Source organism: Perissodus microlepis, chromosome 3 (genome assembly GCF_051167445.1).
Source record: "Perissodus microlepis isolate ML-2025 ecotype Zambia chromosome 3, ASM5116744v1, whole genome shotgun sequence".
NCBI classification, from domain to species: domain Eukaryota; kingdom Metazoa; phylum Chordata; class Actinopteri; order Cichliformes; family Cichlidae; genus Perissodus; species Perissodus microlepis.
Genome location: NC_140463.1, coordinates 6,881,769 through 6,905,792, shown reverse-complemented (window position 1 = coordinate 6,905,792; position 24,024 = coordinate 6,881,769). Strand labels below are relative to the sequence as shown.

General features: G+C 43.5%; 1 protein-coding gene across 2 annotated transcripts; it reads right to left on the bottom strand.

The window, feature by feature from the left end:
- Nucleotides 1–4,211: 4,211 nt before the first annotated feature.
- LOC146389643 (uncharacterized) lies at nt 4,212–21,604 on the bottom strand. 2 transcript variants are annotated; one of them, XM_084922986.1, is made up of 10 exons: nt 21,411–21,604; nt 14,904–15,254; nt 14,242–14,574; nt 14,058–14,156; nt 12,096–12,422; nt 11,297–11,623; nt 10,462–10,779; nt 9,845–10,162; nt 8,918–9,154; nt 4,212–8,035 (listed from the first exon to the last, which is right to left on the bottom strand). In XM_084922986.1, the coding sequence occupies exons 1-10, from the start codon at nt 21,445–21,447 to the stop codon at nt 7,944–7,946; spliced, it is 2,439 nt and encodes an 812-aa protein (XP_084779112.1). In that variant the 5' UTR covers nt 21,448–21,604; the 3' UTR covers nt 4,212–7,943. The 2 variants fall into 2 exon arrangements, with proteins under 2 accessions (XP_084779112.1, XP_084779111.1); XM_084922985.1 differs by having other exon boundaries at nt 7,968–9,154.
- Between the last annotated feature and the right edge of the window lie 2,420 nt (nt 21,605–24,024).

Below are 24,024 nucleotides of genomic sequence, written 5' to 3'. Positions count from 1 at the left end.
CACGGTGGATTGTGTTCACTGACAATGGTTTCTGGAAGTATTCCTGAGCCCATTCTGTGATTTCCTTTACAGTAGCATTCCTGTTTGTGGTACAGTGTCGTTTAAGGGCCCGGAGATCGGGCATCCAGTATGGGTTTACGCTCTTGACCCTTACGCACAGAGATTGTTCCAGATTCTCTGAATCTTCGGATGATGTTATGCACAGTTGATGATGATAACTGCAAAGTCTTTGCAATTTTTCGCTGGGTAACACCTTTCTGATATTGCTCCACTATCTTTCTGCGCAACATTGTGGGAATTGGGGATCCTCTACCCATCTTGGCTTCTGAGAGACACTGCCACTCTGAGAAGCTCTTTTTATGCCCAATCATGTTGCCAATTAACCTAATTAGTGTTAATTGGTCTTCCAGCTCTTCGTTATGCTCAAATTTACTTTTTCCAGCCTCTTATTGCTACTTGTCCCAACTTTTTTGGGATTTGTTGACACCATGTAATTTTGAATAAACATATTTTTCCTTTGAAATGATACATTTTCTCGGATTAAACTTTTGATCTGTCATCTACGTTCTATTCTGAATAAAATATTGACATTTGCCATCTCCACATCATTGCATTCAGTTTTTATTCACAATTTGTTTAGTGTCCCAACTTTTTTGCAATCCGGTTTGTAACAGGCCTCAGTGCTGGTTCTAATTAGGGCTGATATCGTCACTGATTTCTATAACTGATTCCATTCTGATTCACAAAGTACCAATTCAATTCAATCCACGACTCGACTCAGTCAGAAATAGTATAATTCTGCTCATTTATCTGTACATATCCATATTTTTATATCTGTGTATAAAAACAAAGCTGACACTTGTGAGACTTCATCAGAGGTGTAAACATTACAGCAGATGTCTTTATGTCAAAGTAGCTGAGGATAAAACAGAAAAACATGAAGGAAATTGTCCTGGACTGACTTTTTACAGCCGATAACCTTAAAAATATTCTGCAGACCTAAAACAGAAGAAAACCATGAACATTACCTGATGCTGTTGATGTGAAGCAGTTCAAAGTTATACAGGTTTGATTAGAGACACAGCTAAGAGTTTTGCGATATTTTTCTGTTTACCTGCTCTTTAATCCTGTTGCTGTTTTTGCTGTTTGGTGGTTGTTGAAATTGTTTCATCAGCTTTAACCTAAGATTCTGGTGTTTCTGGCAAAATAGGTTTATATTTAAAACTCGATTCAGGATTTAAACAATCGATATCACTCTATTCAAACTGAAATCAATTTTTTAAACCCAGCCAGTCTGAGTTTTAAGCTTTATTTGCGAAGAGCACATTAGCTTACTAAAAAGGGTAGATAGCTTGTACTGCTGGGGCGTAATACATTCATCAGTCTTCCATCAGTTGTGTGGGACAGCTTCAGCTTCAGTCTTCACATATCCGTGCTGGTCAGAGTGTAAATCTCGAGGCTGAACGGCCACTGTATAAGCACACACTCTTCTTAGCTGGGCACAGCTATGAGCACAAACAGCAGTGGCAGCCAGCCTGTGTCTGTCCAACCAATCAGAGCTCCTCACATCAAAAGCAGCATGTGGTTAATTTGCATTGCTTTTGGATTGTCATGGTCCTATGTCTGACCCAGTGTTTTGTGTTCGCTTATTGGTCATTCCTGGTTTTGGTTTTCTGAATGTTATATTTGTTCTTGCTTCCAGTTTGGGCTACTGTATTTTCCTTGTGGGCCATGTGTAACATTCCTTCAGTCTGTTTCTCAGCTTCAAGTACTTGTCCTTGTGAATTGTTTCAGGTTTTATTTTGATAGTCCCTGTCCTGTGTGCAGTGTGTCTGGTTTTGCTTCCCTTTTCTCATTAGCTGTGTTTCCCTCCTATCTCCCATTCCCTGATTACTCTTGTGTGTATTTAAACCCTGTGTTTTCTTTGCTCTGTGTCGTGTCACACTGTCATATTGTTTCTAGTGTTCCACAGTTTAGTTTTCTCTTTGATTGTGTCAGGAATACAGCTGAGGTTTTTGAGTTTATATTTTGTATCCTGGAGTACATTTGGGCCTTTCTCTCCTGTCCACACACAGCATTCATCCATGACAGGGATTTTAAAAATAGATAGCAAATCAAATAGTTAATCCCAAAGCTAATCCATTATCTAATATCATAGCTAATCTGTGAGCTAACAGGAGGTGAAATGGGTTTTAAATGAGGAGTGGAATCACCATTCTAAATGTCAGTAATAAATCTTAATTTTTGTATCTATTGATTTCTTTCTGTTGTTTTTTAAAAACAATTTTGAAAATCAATTTTTGAATGCAGAATGCAAAAATGGTTTTATGAAATGAGGTTTTTATTGAAAGTTTAATTCTGCTTTTCTGAAATTCATAAATATTGATTTAGATGTTTTATTTTTGTTTAAAATTAAATCATTAAATAATAAATGACATACATCTAGGATCCCATCTCATTTGACCTGACTTACATCCCAGCACCCCACTCACTATCTGTCTTTTGCCCCGTCTGTTTCAGCTTGTTCTTGTTGTGTGTCATGTCCTGTATAGGTTTTGCCCTGTTAAAATGAAATGAAAAAAAGAAGTCAGATAATACACACAAACTAGTTAAATTACTGTATTAAAGACTTAAAGAGTTGGATGACCTCTAATCTTCTTCTTCGAAATTCAGATAAATTGAGTAAATTCTCGTACTTGTCCCTGCAAATATAATAAATGTGGTATCCAACCTGGCTCCAGTAACACTGTGAGGATTCTTGGGCTCATTCTTGACCAGGATATGTCCTTCAGCATGTACAGTACAGAAATCTGTGGGAGTGTTTACCTTCATTCTAACATGTGAGCACAGATATATGTTAGTTACCATAAACATGCATGTTTGCTATGAAAGCTGCTCAGACACAAATATTCCTCAGCTCATATGTAACGACTGAAGAGAGGAAACTATGTGGTAGTTTAACAGCTCCACGCTCCCCCTGCTGGAGACATCTGGTAATTGTTTCTAATCTTAGTACTGCTGGTATATATACTGCATGACTGTACTGTCAGTCACAGGAAAACATACAAGATATTGTGCTCTAAGCTCTCCTACTCACAGTGACATTGAAAACATCAGATATCACTTTAACCCTCTCGGGCTCAAATTAAACTTTTTGTTGCTAATGCACAACCAAGTCCTGCAGTGGTACTTCTGAGTAAAAAATCCTCATAAAATATGTATGTGGGGTAATCAGGTTGTTAGTTTTTAACTGTTGCAAATCGGCAACGCCTGCCTTGAGAGGGTTAAACTTGACAAGAAAGATGGCCCGTCTGTCTCCGCGGTGATAACCCCACCTACTGAGGTTGGATGTAAAGAGCGATGATGATTTTTATTTTAGCTCTATGTGCCTGAACTTTCCTTACTTTTTAAATGACTGTATCACATTTAAACTAAATGTGAAAAGCTTATATTACTTACAGCAGATCTAACCAACAGGTACAGGTCAGGATTTTAAATATTGATGAAAAATATGTAATTAATGTAACTTTTGGAACAACCTGCCGAATTATAAGAAAAGCATGTCAGTAGATGAGAAATTTGACTTTATTTATTTCTTTATACGTTATATTTACAAACTGTTTAGCTCGTGGATTATAATTGTTAATCCAGTAAATTTGAGTTTAGATGTGTGAGACTGATTGTTTTAGCTGTGGTGGGCTCTGATACTCTGAGAGTTTAAAAAAAATGTAAAAACTGAGTTCAGTCTACATGAAATGTCTGTATGAAGTCATTAAGTACATTCCCTGTTTTTTGATCGGGTTAATAATGTTTGTTTAAATAATCTGTATTTCTTACTGAAGCTGGCCAGATAAAAACTTTCACTCAGTGGGCCCACGTCCTCATTTTAGGTTTGATATTATTTTAATACATAAAGGCAAATGGCTTAAACATGAAGTGAGCTGTGGATTGGGGAAGGCCTCGCCCCTGAAGATTCCCAGTTACTAATTGTAAGGGAGAAAGTTAAAGAAGTGAAAAAAGGAAGGGTGGATGGGGCATGAAAATGAGAATGAACAGCTTGTAGAACTGGGGGATTATATATAGAAAGGAACTGGAAGATGCTTGATTGGAGGAATGGCCCTGTTCCTGAAATTCAAATACTTTATCTCCAATTAGAAAGCTCTTGGAGAGCTTCAGTCTCTCTGACCTGAAGCTGTAGGAACCCTGGTCTCATCCTCAAACATCAGGAGCAGCTGCTCCATCAGAAACACCACAGAAGAAGAACCACAGTAGATCAAAGAGGGCATTTTTATTCTGTTCACTAAACAGATTAATATAAATATAACTACACCTGCCTCATTATAATAAAATTATTTACATTTGTCATGCCGGGGCAGATCACACGACTCTGTACAATATACAAAAGATAAACATAAACAATCACACTGAGGTACACATGAAAACAGATCTGATTGGACTGAGACGAAGCAATCATATCTTTGTGTTTCCTCTCATTTAACAGAATAATGTCTTCCTCAGAGGATCCACCTGTGCTTCCTCTCCTCTCTCCTCCACCTGTTACAGTGAGGGAACGTCCTCCATGATGGAGGAGCTGCTGGAAAGTGCTGAGAGTTTCCTCCAGACCTCTGTCACAGTTCAGAGGATCTACGGCAGCAGAGACCTTCATGGACACTAAAAGTCTCAAACACACAACAACAACATCACACTGACTCCACTCTGACATCACTGATCAACAGTGTTGGGTAAGTTACTTTAAATTAGTAACTTAGTTACATTACTAGTTACTTCTATCAAAAGTAACTCAGTTACTTCAAGTTACTCGTTACTTTCAAAGTAACTAGTTACTAGGGAAAGTAACTTTGGTTTTACTCAGAATTCTCTTGTTAATGTGTTGCTTCCGTAACTGGATACCCAGCCAGACTGCCAGTCTTCTAGCTTGCTTACTTGCCACAAGTGCACTGTGCCACCTACCAATAGAAAGGAAAAAATAATGTGCACATTTCCATGAGAGAAATCCCACGCCTGGACCGTCACTGACCGCTGCATGATTTTAGCCTGCTTTTTACATCCAACACAAAAACTGCAGTCGTGGTGCTTTCGATTGTACTCAGAACTCGGAAATTCTGCCTTCTGAATAGGAAGATGTAGGTAACACCAGACTGCAGATGAGCTGCTTACAGGGCTGGACTGGGACAAAAAAAAATCGTCCTGGAGAATTTGACCATTATAGGAAAAATCATAAAGCCTTTGAATGAAAACAAACATTGTTGTGACAGTGATGTACACTGTTCTGATGGTATATATGCATCAATCTATCAATTGTTTGTTGTAAGACTCAGATAATTATTTTTTTAAAAGTGAGACATTTTAAATGAGAATAAGAAAGAAAAGTATTTCCTTGTGCCCCCCTTTCCCTTTTAATTCCCTACATGGACCCCTGGCAACATTTTGTTAGACCCGCCCCTGCACAGTTACCAGCTGTTGGCTACTTAGAAAAGGATCCTGGTGTTATTTGTCTCTCAGAAACAGTTCATAACTTCCCTTCAACTCATTCATGTCACCTAAAAGGTAAACCTGTTTCTCCATCATCTGTTCAGCTCTGATGATTCAGTAAGGACATCTCCTGGTTTCATCTTCATGTTTCCCTCTCACCACATATCCAAACCGACATCATGACCAGCAGCTTTTACAGCTGTGGCTCCAGCAAACATCAGCTGATATTAGAAATTAATATTAAATAAATTCTAACAACAGCTGATCAAACGTGCTGCTGTTGTTTAACGCGACATCCGGTGGTTTCCTCTTTCTGGCGCAAAGTGGGCGATAAATAAACAAGAGAGAAAAGCCGATCAGTTGATCATTGATCAGTTTCATGATTGAAGTAGAAACAGGAGAGGGAGGGGAGAGAATGAGAGAAGAAGAGGCAGCTGTGCAGCAAAGACACAGAATAACTCCAGCTTTGTGTCTTTTTCATTGTAGCTGAAGTCCGGGACAAACTGTTCCTTTTCACCTCAATACGAAACGCGTAACATTTTCTCTGGATACGAGACGATTCCGTTTTTTACGGGACGGTTGGCAAATCTAATAATTAACCTATGAACAAAATAAAGTTCAACATCAGTAACATAGCACCACCCAGCTGTATAGAAACTCCGTCATGCTAGCTAGCACGCAGTATGAAAAAGTCAGCATAACGAAAATAAACTCCAACTAAACTTGATTTATATGTGACTCAGATAGACTGCAGGTTATAACTTCTTACCTGAAGTTCAGTTCACCTGATACTCGGACCAGCGGCCGCTTCGTATGAGGTGCCGTAAAGGACATTATTACTGAAACGCTCTCACACACACTACTGAAATTTTAGCTCTCACACACACTACTGAAAAACCAAGGCATTTCAGTTAAACAGGAAGGCGTTTCAGTTGAACAGGAAGGAATTTCAGTTAAACAGGAAGGCGTTTCAGTTAAACAGGAAGGCATTTCAGTTGAACAGGAAGTTAATTCTTGACAAGGAAACTGAAACAAACCACTACACAGATGTCTACTCAGCAACCTGCTAGTTAGGGGTGGGCTTTTATAATCGATTAAAATCGATTCTAGCTTGGATAACGTGAAATCGATTCATTAAAATCCTGAATCGATTTTTTTAATATAAATTTATTTTGCCCGAAATGCCAGAATCTCAGGTGAAACCTCACAAAATTTCAACAACCACCAAACAGCTAAGACAGTAAATGAGAGCAGGAACACGGATTCTGCACAAAGACGTAAACACACAGCGCGGACCGCGGATCAGAATCAGTGAGATGTCGCCTTTCTCACCCGACAGCACGGAAACGGTCGGGGCTGAAAGCCGACAGCTAGCTGATTCTGATCTGTCGAGGGTCCGGCTTTGTTTTCACGCCGTTTTTGCGCCTTTTCTAAAGCTGTTAGTTTTATCTCTCTCCAAACAATATTGACCGAACCAGCAGCAAAAGAAGATCCAAACTGAGCTTCACATAAACATCGTCATGAATTCCCTCTGATGTTTACTGTTTTGCTTCCACCACAATAAAAATCACACTTCATGTAAAGCTCTCTCTCTCTCTTTCTCTCTTTCTCTGTACTTCAAGAACAGTTTCCGTCTAAAAATCTGTTTTCTGCATTATTCGCTTGCTTGTTACGCACAAGTCTACCGTTGTTTACAGCGCTGTCGGCCGCTGTTTTTTTTTTTTTTTCATTTTACATACTTCCGAAAAGAAAACCTAATTTCTGCCGTTCAATACTGAACAAATTTAAACTTTTTAAAATTATGCAAAATGCAAAACGCTTAGCCGTGTCTCTAATAAAACCGCTGGAACGTCAGAGGTAACGTTAATATGTTGATTAATGGTTTTGTTTCGTTTTTGATGTACTGCAGAATATTTTTTATAAAATCCCAGGCCAGGAAAAATCACCTTCATGTTTTTCTGTGTTTTATCTTCAGCTACTTTTACACAAAGGCATCTGCTGTGACGCTTATACCTTTGATAAAGTCTTGCGTGTGTCAGCTTCCTTTTTTTAGATACAAAAATATGTAAATGTACTGATCTGAATTATAATATTTCTGACTGTCAAAATTTCCCAGAATCAAATCGAATTGAATTGAATCGAATCGAATTCAATCGAATCGTGGAACGAATCGATTCTGGACCTTAGTGAGACAGCTGCATTACTTAACAATATATTAGCCTCAGCATAAGTCAAAATTTAGAATAGCAGGAGACGGGCATTATCCTGGTTATTTTTTTGGCATATGTGCTTTTTGTCTTTTTTAGCAAAGAAAAAAATATCTTAAAATCATCAATAAAACCAGGGAGAGACCGTGCTCGTTACCACAATAATAACGTAGTTACTGTAACGCGTTACTTAATAACGCGTTAGTCCCAACACTGCTGATCAATAATGAAAGAACACACAGATCAAACTGATTGATCAGCCATCAGAGGAGCCTGATCCATGGAGCTGCTTCTGTTCCTGATGTCCCCTGTTTGATGCTGGACCTGAACTCTCCCTGCAGAGGAGACACAAGACAGTCAGACACACACAAACACAAATATCATCTTTGACAACTGACGAAGTTTGGGGTCTCTCCAGTGATCCTCGGGCTTTTCTAAATAACGCTGTGGAGAGCATCCTCACACAGAACATCACATCCTGGTATGGGAACAGCTATGTTAAGGACCAAAAAGCTCTTCAGAGAGTGATCTGTACAGCAGAACGCTGCTGCAAGGCTGCTCTCCCCTCCCAACAGGACATCTACACCAGTAGGTGCTGGACAATAGCCCAGCTATTGAAGGACCCGTCACATCCCAGAAAAAAACTGTTCCAATTGCTGCAATCAGGCAGAAGGTTCTGCACCGTGTGCGCAAAAACAGAGAAACTCAAGAGCAGCTTCTATCCTGAGGCCATCTGTGTGTTAAATCAGGACATGCCCCCAGCATACGTGACTGAGACAGGACTTATTGTTACCACATTCTGATATCATGTCTGATCTAGTCTTTTTCTCTCTCTTATTTTCTTTTCTAAATGTACCTGTATATTGTTTACATGTTTGAAATAAATTAACAATCAATCCTTCTGGCTTCACTACGGCACAGGACACGTTAACACGCCACTCATGCAAAGTAGATTCAGAGATTCAAACTGTAAATTTACAGATTGTTTTATTTTATTTATATAATGTATATAATTCACTTACTGCACATAATGTCCTCTTTGTACATATTCACTCACTGTATATAATGTTCTCTTTCTTGTTTTGTTGCACAGTCGAGCAGCTTCTCAGGACACATTTCACTGTGTGTTGCACTTGTATAACGATGCACATGACAGCTAAAGAATCTTGCATCTTGAATCTTTAAATATGAACATGAAGACAGAGACAGACAGATACCTTCGACTTTCAGCGGGATTATTTTGTATTGGATGATACTGCTGCTGTTGACTATACAAGTATACTCTCCACTGTCTCTCTCTGTGGGGTGATTCAGGGTCAGACTGAGGTCTCCAGTTCCCAGCAGGTCTTCATTCATCTTTGTTCGGTCTCTGTAAATCTGGTCCTGTTCTTCAAGCTGGTCAGAGCCGCTCTCATATACATGGACCTTCCTGTCCTGTTTGATCCGAACTCTCCCTGCCGAGGAGACACAAGACAGTCAGAGACACACACACAAACAAACGCACACGTTTGTATGTATTTACATCCTTGTGGGGACATGTCATTGACATAATGCTTTCCCAAGCTGCTTACCCTAAACATCAAAAATGAAGTCCTAACCCTAAACCTAACCACTGTTTCTAATTTTAATCTTGGTTATTTTATGTTGTAATCTGATATATTATGCTCCATAAATTTGTTCTGATTTGTTAATCTGTTGTGTGGTTGTAAAGTGTTGGTAGGTGTCGTAAAAGTGGTCGTATTGAGCTGCCACGTGTTGATGAAAGGTTAGGCAAGTAATCAGGAGCAACAGTTTTCTAACTGTTGCTATTTATAGTTGTTTTTGGTATAATATCAGGAAAATACAAACTGGGCTCCAACTGGAGATATTTGTTTTGCAGTTTTCAGTTTCAGTGGCATACAAACTATGTTAGAAAAGCACGAGTCAGAAACTTTATGTCCTGCAGAAGCGGAAACGAAGGACTGAAGATTGCTGCTACACTGACACTTAAACCACAATTTGAGACTCAAAAATGCCTTCGAGCTCATCGAAATGGGCATTTTGTCCCCACAAGTGACCGTTAGACCCCACAAGTATTGAGCATGCCAGGTTTGTGTCCTCACAAAGATGTCAAAACATGTAAACACACAGAGACACAAGCAAACCTTTGACTTTGAGGAGCACTGTTTTGTTTCTCTTGACCTCCCCGTCGACTTCACATTTATATTCTCCACTGTCTCCCTCTGTGAGCTGTTTCAGGGTCAGACTGAGGTCTCCAGTTTTCAGCAGGTCTTCATTCATCTTTGTTCGGTCTCTGTAATCCTGGTGCTGTTTGTGAGGCTGGTCAGAGCCGTTCTCATACACATGGACCATCCTGTCACCACTGACCTTCCACTGCACCTTGGTATCTTCAGGTAAGTTTTCTGTTGTTTTAAATGGCAGCTGGACAGACTCCGCCCCCTCACCCTCCTCCACCTGACAGACTGAGAGGACAACAAACAAAAGATGAGCTGCACAGACAGCAGCAGCAGTGGGTTTCTGAGTAGAACAGAAGGAGGAGCTTTTGTACCTCCTCACAGTACTCTGTAGTTTCACTGTGTTTACACTGTGTGTGTGTGTGCAGGCCTGGATCTCTAACAAAGCTTGGACTTCACTGTTGGTCCATTTCTCTGTAATTTGTTCCAGTTTAGAGCAAGCTGTTCTTCACAGTTAATGATGACGTGGATTTCACTATATACATCAGTATTTGCCTCGCACCCCACCACATGGAAACCACACAAACCTTTGACTCTGAGCAGCACTCTTTTGTATCTCTGGATCTCCCCGTAGACTCTACAGCTGTATCCTCCTTTGTCTCCATCTGTGGGGTGTTTCAGGGTCAGACTGAGGTCTCCGGTTCTCAGCAGGTCTTCATTCATCTCCGTTCGGTCTCTGTAAAGCTGGTGCTGTTCTCCAGGCTGATCAGAGCCGTTCTGATACACGTGGACCTTCCTGTCATTGCTGTCCCTCCACACCACTTCAGCATCTTCAGGCAGGTTTTCTGAGGTTTTGAAGGGCAGCTCGACAGACTCCACCTCCTCCTCTAACTCCTTATGGCAGACTGAGAGGACAACAAACACAACATGAGCTGTAGCAGCAGCAGGTTTTCAGAGTTGTAGAGAAAGCTGAAGGACAGAAGCAGATCAAAATCTAAAACCTGGAGATATCTTTTTTTTTTTTAAAGATTCTTCTGCAGAGGGCTTTGGTTTGGTTTTGTGTGTCTAAAATAGACTTTATTAGTAGCTTCTTATTTTCTTTATAATTAGAATTGTCAAGACATTTATGTTTGTGTGCCTCTGTTTTTACACTATGATATGTCTTTTTGGTACAGTATTTAAGGTAGGCACATTTAATTACCATCAGGTGTTGTTGGTCAGTAGGACCTAAAGGTCTTTGACCACTACGTTGTTGTGATCAATGTTCAATGATGTTGAATACTAAGAGGAACTGTTAAACTATGAATACAACCATTGGCGAGCAATAAATGTGTTAAATGGACAAATATGTACAGCTGGAGTTATTACACTTTCTCAAGTTTCAATGGCATCTGCAGCTCACACACACAAAACAGTACTCACCTTTGACTTTCAGCTCGACTTGTTTCATCATCAGGATGTTTCCCTCCCTGCTGTAGGCGGTGCAGGTGTAGGTGTCTGTGTCCCAGTCTGTGGGGTATTTCAGGGTCAGACTGAAGTGTCCAGTTCTCAGCAGGTCTTCATTTATCTGTGTTCGGTCTCTGTAACGGTGGTCCTGATCTTGAAGCTGGTCAGATCTGTTCTCATACACGTGGACCTTCCTGTTGAATCTGGTCTTCCACTCTACTTTAGCTACTTTAGACAGGTTTATAGTAGTTTTGCAGGGCAGCAGAATAGACTCCGCTCCTGAATCCACCTCCTCCTGGGGGACTGAGAGGACAACAAACGCAGCATGAGTTATACAGACTGAAGCAACTCTGACCATGTTTTGACTGGTTCAAATGACATATTTTCAATGAAATGTTTGACTGGTTCCAGTCTGAAACATGTCCCACTGGCCCACTGAACATAAACAGTTTATTTTTTTATTTCTGTCAAATTAGCAGCAGAGATAAAGTCCATCCAAATGAGGTTTGTCTATGACAAGATTTCTTCTTTCAGGAACTCTGCAGCTCTACTTAAAGAAATACAAAATAATCAATACAATTCATCAGTGATTCCATCAGTGAACTGATAAACGATCCTTCAGTTTTATGATGATTTATTTCATCCAGTTTGCTGCTGATCAATAAGCTCTACCTTTCTAAACCACTGAGAACCTAAACTGGACAAGAGGCTGAAGTATGGAGAGAAAATAGTGTCAAATATAAAATATGTTTATTGTATGAAACTATGTTCAGACCTCTGACATGGAGCTCCACTTGTTTCTCCATCAGGATGTTTCCCTCCCTGCTGTAGACGGTGCAGGTGTAGGTGGAGCTGTCGTCATCTGTGGGGTGTTTCAGGGTCAGACTGAGGTCTCTAAATTTCAGCGGGTTTCTGTTCATCTCTGTTCGTCCTCTGTAAAACCGGTGCTGTTCTCCACGCTGGTCAAGTCCATTCTCATACACATGGACTGTCCTGTCGTCTCTGTCCTTCCACTCCACTCTAGTGTCTTTGAGGAATCTGACTATAGTTTTGCAGGGCAGCTGGACAGACTCCACCCCTGAATCCACCTTCACCTCGTAATCTGAGAGGGCAACAAAGCACAACATGATGATATCAGCAGCAGCTGTGATGGTTACATGACCTCCCTGTCCCTTCCTTGTCTTCTAGTCTCAGTCAGATTGTGTCTCAGGCTGTATCCAAATTCATGGGCTGCATCCTCCTGAGGACGCATTTGTAGACCGATTACGTCACAGCGATGCGCCAAAGGCTGTCCAAATTCGTAGACTCCTCCAAATGCAGCCGACAAATGCGTCCTCCTTTTCCCCGAATTTGAAGGATGGGTCAGGTGTGTCCTTCGTGGCCTACCATATCCCAGAATTCGTAGCGCGACCCAGCCAAACTCCAGTTTCCGGTACTAAGTTTCAAAATTACTCTTATTAATCTTTCTGGGTCACAAAATAAACTTTTAACATATTTTCAGGCGAGAAAGTAGCTGTGTAAACTTCAAAAATCTGCTCGGTTTATCAAGACATCGCATATTTGCAAAAGTGCTTCGACGTTTTCGGAGACGTCTGTTACCCGCCAGCTCGATAGCTAGCCGGGAGCTCAAGGGTCACTGAAGCCGCCAAGAACGGCACAACTCCCAGCACATCACTTTCAGATCACCTCAGACTTTCGCTACTCAGGTTAAACGTAATATATAAGTCACTTAGACAACCTAAAAATGTTATTGTTGGGCTTTTTTCAGTGTTTTATTTGTTCGTGAGTAAATCGGTTTGGCTGAGATTAAAGTTATTAGATTAGATTAGATAAAATAAAACTTTATTAATCCCCCGGGTGGGTTCCTCCTTGGTTTTCACACAGCTGAATAAACGTCAAACAGAAAACTGATTAAACAGAAGTGAGAGACGGTCGAGAATTTACGCCAGTGTCCTGTTATATTTTAGATAGCAAGGAGCAGACGGCAGAGTTTATTAAACTCCACCAAGACAGCGGTGACGTTAATCAGAAGGCTAGACAGTCCAATTTCACGGCCGTTTACTTCTGGCCTACCCGACCTTCTGAGGACCCGGCCCACGTAGACCGCGAAGGCCGGATCCTCAGGAGGATGCACCCATGGATTTGGACACAGCTCAAGTTTGTTCCTGACTCGTTCTTTGGTAACTAGTCTGCAGCGTCCTGTAAAGTGCTGCAGACATGTTGGATGAAGAGCAGAAGAACAGACAGACTGAGCCTCCACAGTCGGCCATGTCTCACACACATCAGCACAGAAACCATGAAGATCTCATGTGTCTGCTCTGAACATTTGAAGCTCTCCACCACATGACTGAGCACAACTCAAGGAGGAACATTTACTGAAGCTGCTGCAACATTTACTGTCAGCACATGTTTCCATGTCAGCTGCTGTTTACCACCACAGAAGAAGAACAGCTTGTCCACATGCAGCCTCTGTGTCAGATCAATGCAGTGAAGCACACACACTGTTTAGTAAAGTCATGTTGTGGAGCTGTTTCACTGATCAATGACTGAGTCTGAAGGAGGTTTTCTGACTTCTGGAACAAACCTGGAAGTTTCTCTTCAGCTCTCTGTATCAGCTGTTTGTAACTCTCAACTCTTTCAGCTTCTGGAACAAGTTTGTGTGAGCCACAGTCAAGGAGCCACCAGAGGACACCTGCTAACCATCGGCATTATGGGTAGTGTAGTAGGAGACACTCACCTGGCATGAAATAGTGCCGGAAATAAAATAAAAGACCTCCAGTAACCCCAAGAACAACCAGGAGAACCAGGAGAGCTATGGCCCAGGACGGAAATGGTTCTGTGGAGAAACATTAAAAAATGTGACTTCTGATCTTGACCTCTGTCCACAATATTGACCTCTGACCTTTATCTAGATTTCCGACCTTTGACCTGCAGCACTACTTTCTGTGTCAGGATGTCTTTGTCCCTGTAGATGGTGCAGATGTATCGTCCCGTGTCTTTCACTTTGGGGTGTTTCAGGGTCAGACTGAGGTCTCCAGTTCTCAGCAGGTCTTCATTCATCTTCGTTCGGTCTCTGTAAACTTCGTCCTGAGTCATGAGCTCATCATTTCTGTTAGAATACTCATGGACTGTGATGAGTCCGAGGTCAGAGCGAGTCCACTCCACTGTGGTGTCCTCAGGCAGGTCAGGTGTTGTTTTGCAGGGCAGGATGACAGACTGTGACCCTTCCCTCACCTTCACCTCTGCCTGCTGGTCTGAGAGGACAAGAAACAGCAATATCAACTGTAGCACAAGAAATACTGATGGTAACTGGAGCACAGCTCGATATCTACACTTCATGACCTCTGACTCTGTCCAGAAACCATTAATAATAATATTCTCTGGGTCTTTTTGTTTCATGTTGAGTGATGTGTAAAAAGCAGCTGGCAGTTATAAATATATGTAGAGACGTGTGTGTGCTTGACCTCCCTGACATGAACTCTCCTCTGACCAGAAGCTGAATGAAAATGATGGAAATTGTTTTTTCGTTTGACCTCTGACCTTTGTATACAGTACTGAATTATGACCAGTAGTTTTTGCTGACCTTTGACCTTTAGCTGGATGTCTCTGAGTGGCCGTTCTTGTCTTCCATTGCTGATGGAGCAGGTGTAGTTGCTGCTGTCAGTCTTTGTGGGTTTCCTCAGAGTGAGGCTGAAGTCCTTTGTGATGAAAGCGTAACGATTCATTGATGTGCGTTCTTTGTAATGCTGGTTTTGTCCTCTAGGATCATCTCCTCCTGCTCTTCGTAAGTGTACAGATTTGGGATCGAGATCACTGCGATTCCACATCACTGTGGGATTGTCCTCAGGTATAGGACCTGAGAACAGACAGGGCAGCAGGACAGACCTTTCCCCCTCATTCACCTCCACCACCACAGCCAGAGCATGCTGGGAAACTGGAAGGACAGAAACAGTAACACATATCAAATGAATGTCGTGGGTTTGACATAGTGTTGAAATGATGGACCATTAACTAACTAACACTATCTTCAGAGCTGAAGTGAAACTGAGTGATAGGAACAGTGTAAAGTGTCACTGCAGCTGTTTTTTATCTTTCTCCTGGTGAACGCTGCTGCTTCCCTATTCTGGTACACATGGCAACCAGTTTTCTTGCAACCAATGAACCATCCACGTCCATTTTTAGTGGGTGAATACAGACAGTATCATGGGAAATAAATGATCCATTATAAATGTTTTTCATTGAGTGAAGTGAGACTGAAGGATCAGAGCTGTCTGAATTCTCTAAATACCAGTGAAAGAGTCGTCAGTGCTTTTGTGCAGTTCACAGCAAAGCAAAAGTGATTCTCTGCTCAGACGACATTTAAAATGCATCAGCAGGTACATTTTTAAAAGGCTTTTTATTCTTGTTGTGCTGAAGCACAGTCAGATTTCTCTACTGTTGACTCTGTTTGATGAACTCTGGTTTTATAAGTGTTTCAGTTTAAAATTTAACAAAGTTTAAGTGTAATAACTTAAAGCTGTGGATGCAACGTGTGGCGCAGTAATGTGGGTTCTGCCTCGAAGAACAAAAGAAACCAAAAAAAACACAAAAAAATACCAAAAAGACAACACAGCAGTGGTCAAAATGTTAACACTGAAGCTTCACAGAAATCAAAGTCAAGAAACCAGTGAGTGGTTTCTGGTGGAGATTTTATTGATTGTGTTTTATATATCGTTTTTACAGATTAAACTAAAATGATTCTCCTTTATTGACATTTACCTGCAAACATCAATAATCTAAACCCAGTGCTGCCATTAAGTATTCACACATGTAATAGAAGAAAACAACAGCAATAATTATAATAATAATAATAATAATAATAATACATTTAATATTAAATATTTGAAGAATTTAACAAATGCTGAATCCAGTTTTAAAGTATGAACATATGTCATGGTCTGGGTCTGATGACCCAGAGCTCATGTATTTCTTGTATATGTTTTTCCGTATGTTATGTTTTGGTGGTTTTCTCTCCCTTTTTTGTCCTTTCTCCCTGTGTGCTCCCGGATGTTTTGTGGTCGCTGAGGGGACTGCGCCCCGGAAGTGTTCCCGCACTGGGGACTGCCGCACCTGCCGCCCATTAGCTCTCACCAGCTGCAGCTGATAGCTTCATGAGGGGCGTCTTATTTAAGAAGGTGGCGGAGCCCCAGTCGGCGCGGGATTATACTAAGTCGAACCTGTAAAGTACCTCCGTAGATTAGTGTGTTGAGATCGGCTTCGCTACTAAAGGCTGCCTGCTGAGCTGTGTGTGTTTTTGTGTCACCAGGAGTCGGGAGTGAGGAACGTCGCCACGAGGGGAAATCACGGAGTGGAATCGGGTTTTTGGAGTTGTCACCTTTTCACTGCTATGGACACGTGCACTGTGTGGGATTCGTAGAGGAATCGCCACAGGAGTCACAGTGCTCGAATTGTATATAGTTGTCGTTTCTGTCCACTCACCATAAATAAATCCACTGTCCTTCACTAGAGTCTCGCGTTTGGGCCCTACTTTCTCTACTACTCCACGGTCTGCCGTCGCAGCCCGTGACAGAAATAATCCCGCCAATCATGGACCCAGCGGACTCATCGGAGAGAATCAGGAGGGAGGTGACGGATAAAGTTAATAGACTCTGCGACCTTTGGCTGGAGGCGCACGAGGAAGGATTTCGTCGCGCCGTGGAAAAGCGGCTGAAAGAGACGCTGTCTTGCTTCCCGTGGGTACTGGATACGCTCTACCCGATCGTCGCGGACTTTCTGGTTAACACGCTCCACCTCCACTCTCCTGTTTAGGCTGCTCTCCAGCCCGACCATCATTTTCCACTCCATCTGTTTGTTTGTTTAGGCACTGCGAGACCGCCAAGCCTGTAACTCAGGCAGCCGCCCAGTCTATAGCTAAGCGGTCTGCAGTTCAATCATCTACCCCACCTACAGCAGCCTCCACTCCACTACCCACTCCAGCAGCTGTGGATGCCATTGGGGGTAACATGAACTCCATTAGTGTGTTAAATTCTTTCCCTGTGACAGTGGAAATAGAGGGGGAAGAAAGAAAGAAGGTAGCAAAGATTGAGGAGGCCGAGAGTGTTGCTAAAGATTGTATCTCGCTGCCTCTACCCCTATTGACTGCTTCCCTCTCTGCTCAACCCATTGCTGTTGCTGTGCCACCATTCACTCCACCATCAGCACAGTCTACAGTTCAGCCATTTGCTCAATCTACTGCAGCACAGTTAGCTGCTCAAGCACCTGCTCAACTTCCTCAACAAATATCACTACAGTCAGTAGCTCTGTCTCTAGTACCGTCACCTCCTGTAGCCGTAGCACAGCCTGCTGCCCAGCCCCTTGGATCCTTTGCAGGATGTTCAGAGGAGCTCAGTCTGTCAAGTGAGGGCTGTTTACCTGGGCTGGAACAGACTGACTGCCCCGCACAGCCCCAGCCGCAGCATCACGAGCCGGCTGTGAGCCAGGTGCTGTCTCAACCAACTTCACCTTTGCCAGAGATCTCGATACCTGCTGGTCACACATGTGTCTCTGCTGAAGGGTCCGAGGGGCCGTTTCAGCTATCATCTGTTCCACCATCCACTTCAACTACACTGCCGTCATCTCCACCACCTGCTGCGGAGCTCGGCGAGCCGCAGCAGGAGAGAGCGCCGGAGCTCGGCGAGCCTGCACCGCCGCTGAAGGAGGGACCTGCACCGCCAACTGTGGAGCTCAGCAAGCAGGAGCCCAGTGAGCAGGAGCCAGCGGTAACATTGTTCTCCTCTCCACCCTTCATGTTGGACATATCACCCTCTCTGTCTTCCACCCAGCTATTCGCTCAACTGTCATTTGTTCCATCGTCCGCATCCACTGCTCTACCTCCACCTCCACCGCCTGCTGCTGCCGTGTCGCTGTCATCCCCGCCTGGTGAGGAGCTCGCGCTGCCCGATCGGGAGCGCGGCGAGCGGGAGCCGCAGCAGGAGCCCGGTTCGCCGCCCGATCGGGAGCGCGGCGAGCGGGAGCCGCAGCAGGAGCCCGGTTCGCCGCCCGATCGGGAGCGCGGCGAGCGGGAGCCGCAGCAGGAGCCCGGTTCGCCGCCCGATCGGGAGCGCGGCGAGCGGGAGCCGCAGCAGGAGCCCGGTTCACCGCCTGATCGGGAGCGCGGCGAGCGGGGGGAGCCCGCGCCACAGCCAGAGGTGCTCGGCGAGCCGCAGCGGGAGCCCGCACCGCCTGATGAGGAGCTCTGTGAGCCGGAGCGGGAGCTCGGCGTGCGGGAGGAGCGCCCACCATCGAGAGAGGGGCTCAGCGTGCCGGAGGGACCCGCTCAGCCACAGCCGGAGATCGGCGTGCCGGATGCATCTCCACCTCCAGCGTGCCCTCCACGCCGTCCACCTCCAGCGCGCCGTCCACGCCGTCCAGCGCGCCGTCCACGCCGTCCAGCGCGCCGTCCATGCCGTCCAGCGCGCCCTCCACGCCGTCTACGCCGTCCAACGCGCCCTCCACGCCGTCTACGCCGTCCAGCGCGCCCTCCACGCCGTCCACGTTCAGCTCATCGGGGATCATGGGCCATTCTGCTCTGTCGCTCACCGGAGCTGAATCACCGCAGCACTCGCAGCAGGCCGCCGGAGCTACGCCGCAACCACTGGACGCTTGGCAGGCCACCTGAGATGCAACGCCGCCACCGGACCCGTGGCCGCTCGCTGGAGCTGCCGCGCCACCGGATCCGTGGTAGACCGCTGGAGATGCAGCGCCACCATTACCGGATCCGTGGCGGGCCACCTGAACTGTTTCTCCGCCGCTACCGGATCCGTGGCCACCCGCCGGAGCTGCAGTGTCTCCGCTATTGGACCCGTGGCAGGCCGCCTGACGTGCTCGGTTGCTGCCACTGGACCCGAGGTAGGCCACCTGAACTGTTTCTCCACCACTGCCTGACCCGCAGCGGGCTTCGCCTGTTTTGCTGTCCACTGGGTCGGCCGCCAGAACTGTTGCTGCCACTAGGGCAGTGGTTGGACTATTGAACTTGGTTTTTCTTTTTTGTTGTCTAGTGTTGACGGAGAGGTTTTCCGTATGTTATGTTTTGGTGGTTTTCTCTCCCTTTTTTGTCCTTTCTCCCTGTGTGCTCCCGGATGTTTTGGGGTCGCTGAGAGGACTGCGACCCGGAAGTGTTCCCGCACTGGGGACTGCCGCACCTGCCGCCCATTAGCTCTCACCAGCTGCAGCTGATAGCTTCATGAGGGGCGTCTTATTTAAGAAGGTGGCGGAGCCCCAGTCGGCGCGGGATTATACTAAGTCGAACCTGTAAAGTACCTCCGTAGATTAGTGTGTTGAGATCGGCTTCGCTACTAAAGGCTGCCTGCTGAGCTGTGTGTGTTTTTGTGTCACCAGGAGTCGGGAGTCAGGAACGTCGTCACGAGGGGAAATCACGGAGTGGAATCGGGTTTTTGGAGTTGTCACCTTTTCACTGCTATGGACACGTGCACTGTGTGGGATTCGTAGAGGAATCGCCACAGGAGTCACAGTGCTCGAATTGTATATAGTTGTCGTTTCTGTCCACTCACCATAAATAAATCCACTGTCCTTCACTAGAGTCTCGCGTTTGGGCCCTACTTTCTCTACAACTCCACGGTCTGCCATTCGCAGCCCGTGACAACATAGATAAAACGGTTTCAGTCCCACATGGGTGGGGGGTTATTTATTTAAGCTGTTAAACCCCCAAAACAAAGAAAAAAACATCTGTGAATCCAACTTTTGGTTTTTCCGTCTCTTATCAGCACTCGAGGTTTAGGTGACGTCATGGTTGGTGTGTGTAGCCAAAAATCACATCTAAACAAAGACGATGCTGAACATTTCATTCATAGTTTCACTTTCAGCTGCACCACCCTCACAGCTGGATTTTGCCTCAGGTCAAAATAATCAAAAACGAAAATACAAACATAGTTAATATGTTTGACTGGTTGAAGTCATTATTCAGAAAAATGCATGTGTGTGCGAATATCTCAAAAACATTGGACTACAAATAACTGTACAATAGTCATATTCATAACATCATGAATGTCTGTTTATGTGATCGTGTATTCAGACGCAGTGTCAGAGTTAACAGATGTCAGTATCTCAGCTCACAGAGGGATGCCTGACTGTGACTGCAGCTGGTATCGCGCTCTCTGACCCAGCAGAATTAAATCCTCCAACAGCAAACAAGTAACAAAAGTGATGAAAAATGATAAGGAAGCTGATTTTATGCAAAATAAATCAATATGAGGAGGAATTATGCTGTTATTAAGAATCTATAGTCCATATAAAAAATAAATCATCTTTAATTTGTCAGTGTGGACTCTATGTAAAAAGCATAGAGGCTCTCGCTGTTTGCAGGTTGATGGAGAATCACTGTTTTCCAGAGAACTTTGATCTCTAGTCCTGACACTGGTAAGAAGTGGATCACTTCATTTCCTTGTGAACTCAGAGTTAAACCTGACAGAACGTCATTAACCCTCTAATCCTGGCTCTGATACCACTCAGACCTGACATAAATCTCTTCATTACATGGTGAACACACAGATGTCCACTGACAATTTACATTTCACACTTTAAGGAACTATAACAGGATCGACTGTTGAACCATCAGGTCTCCAGCTGCCCGTGTGCACAAAGACTATAATAAAGGTTCAGTTTTAAGTCTGAACCAGTTGAATCTTATCAGTGTCTTATTGTTTCTAATGGGCACAGTTTATTTTTCATATGTATAAATGTTTCTACACTGACGTGGGCAGACTAGAAATGACTCACAAAGCTAATTAAAGCTAATGTGTGAAGAGTTAAAGAGAAATTGAAGTAGCTCCTGTTGAAACTGCACAGTACAACACTGTAACCAAACGTGTGAAAGAACTAAACTTAATGAACAAAGAGCTAAACAGAAACATGGTAAACTATGAAAAATTTTGATGAAGTACGTAGTTATTGAAACTTCCAGCAGTCGTATTGTTTGATCTGAATAGAATCCAGTGTTTGATGGAAATCTCCTCCTGCTGCACTTCAACACATTAAAGAGAGAGAGATGAAAGAAAAGCTGATGATGAGAGCAGAGAGAGGAAGGTGTACTTACCGTGCAGGAGGATCACAAACACCACAAACATCTTCATGTTCCTGTCAAACTAAGAGACTCTTTAAAAGCCCTTCAGGACATCAGCTCACAGCAGCTTCACTTTCCTCTGCTGATCATCTACTGACACTCTCACACTGCTCACACTGTCACAGCTCAGAGTTCAGCTTCACACTTTGTTAAAGCACATCTGTGGAATGAAGTCCGGCCGGCCACAGATCAGACGTTTGTGAGAACGGAGGCAGTGATTTGCTAGTTCACCTGTGGGGGCGTGGCTAACAGAAAAGTGGATGAACAGGATGGAAACCATGAGAGAATGAACTCCTCCTCTTATCACATAAGTTTGTTGATGTTCTTTTACTAAAATGAAAGAGACTTAGTTTCATCACACTTTACCTTTAGCCTATTTAGCAGAAGCTAATATTCAGAAGATTGTATTTATGAATATCTGAAACACTGCATGTGTGAAAAGAGAGGGAGAAAACTGTGAGGTCAGATATTTGCTGATCTTTAAAGTTTAAAATCGACACATTCCCACAGACCAATCAGATACAGGATATGAGGAATTATTCACCAGGTGGCCTTTATGACAGGAGAGGAGTTTGGGCTCCAGCTGCTTCAGCAGCTCTGAGCCTGATACTGAGGTGGACAACTCCAACATACCTGATAACCTGTGGAGTGGGAAAAGGAGTACTACGGTACATTTCACCCTGCCCACATACTACATACATACCGTGGCCCAGTGCTGGATACACAGCCACAGACAGGTTTCTATGTTTTGTCCTGGTTTGGAGACAGCATGCTGTCGTCTGCCTGAGAACTGAGGAGCCCTGAGGCAAACTCCTCAACACCAAGTTATCCTGCCCATCAATGAGGTCATGTTGCTGTTTCAGGGCTTCATCTGGATTCCTGCTGATTTAAAGTCTCTGTAGGTTCATGTGAAATAAAGATCTGACATGATAACCTGGTGTTATGTGGACTGAACCAACAATCCAGCAGAGGTCAGGTAAGCAGGGCACTGTGGCAGCCGTCACTCCTGAAGTGGACACTAAACAGCTCTGTGTGGACTGTGATAAACCAGTACTCAGAGCTTCTAACGACACAAACAGAAGTCTGCATTATGGATCTGCTGCTTTCACAGGACAACAGCAGAGAGCTGCACAGCAGGATTATTCTGAGGCCACGAGGATCACAGAGGAAAACAGGACATGATTTATGTAAGTATAGGGAAAAAAGCTCAGAGTGGTCATCACCAGGCACCACTGATAATATTCTTATTATGCAAAGAAACTGACTTCAGTAAAAGCAAATATAACTCTCAATTATTAAACATAAGCTGTTAGTTTTAACTGATGAGGTTACAGTGAATGTAGTGGGATTTATTTATTTTTATTGGCAGCACAAACTATTGTAATCTGATCCAATTTATCTTGTTAAATCGGTGTAGAGGAGGAAGATGTTTTTGTCTGTGTGCAAACACATTTTAATGTGTGAGACAGTTTGTTTCTGCAGGCTCTGAGGCATTTAATGAACCAAAGGACAGAAACAAAGCATAGACATACATGCCAAAGTTTCTGTCAAACTTTTTAAATTGGTCCTAATTTTAATTCTCTGTGATGTTATGAAGTTTAAAAAAGTCTTAAATCAAACTTTCCTGAAGCCCACATTCAGCCTCAAACACATCAGAAGCATCAGAAACACCACAGAAGAAGAACAACACTGATCAAATGAAACCTTATCGAGTTTTTATTTCACAGTTTATCATTATAAAAATACAAAAATGTAAAAATATCAGATTTGGCCTCATCTGTAGTCCCTGTGCAGATTCAACCAATAAATTAAGAGAAACAGTAAACGTGGTCAGTCTGTGGGCCACTCCTGTCTGTGCTGTTGTTGTACCATCTACCAGCCAACATACAAAGAGCTGAAGTGAAACTGAGTGATAGGAACAGTATCACTGAAGCCACTATCTGCAGGTTTTTTAGATTTCTCCTGGTGATAGCTGCTGCTTCCCTATTCTGGCACACATGTCAACCAGTCTGCTTGCAGTCAATGAACCATCCACGTCCATTTTCAGTGGGTGGATACAGGCAGTATAATGGGGAAATAAATGATCCGTTATAAATGTTTTACACTGAGTGAAGTGAGATTGAAGGGTCAGAGCTGTCTGAATTCTCTAAATACCAACAAAAGAGTCCTCAGTGCTTTTGTGCTGTACAGTTCACAGCAAAGCAAAAGTGATTCTCTGCTCAGACGACATTTAAAGTGGATCAGCAGGTACATTTTTGAAATGCTTTTTATTCTTGTTGTGCTGAAGCACAGTCAGATTTCTCTACTGGTGACTCTGATTATTAAGAAGTATAACAGGACCATCAGGTCTCCAGTTGCCCGTGTCCACAGAGATTGTAGTAAAGGTTGAGTTCAGGAGATTTTCTCTCTGCACATTAAGTTTCTTCAAACAGTTCTTTCTGTAAATGTCACTGAGTAAAAAGTACTTCAACATTTAGATGGAGTGTTGAAGTCTTTGTCACGGTGTGAGCCGTATAGACCCAAAACAGATACAACACGGGCACCAGATGTGTGTGTCAGGTATTTATTAGTGAAAAAGTGAAAAACG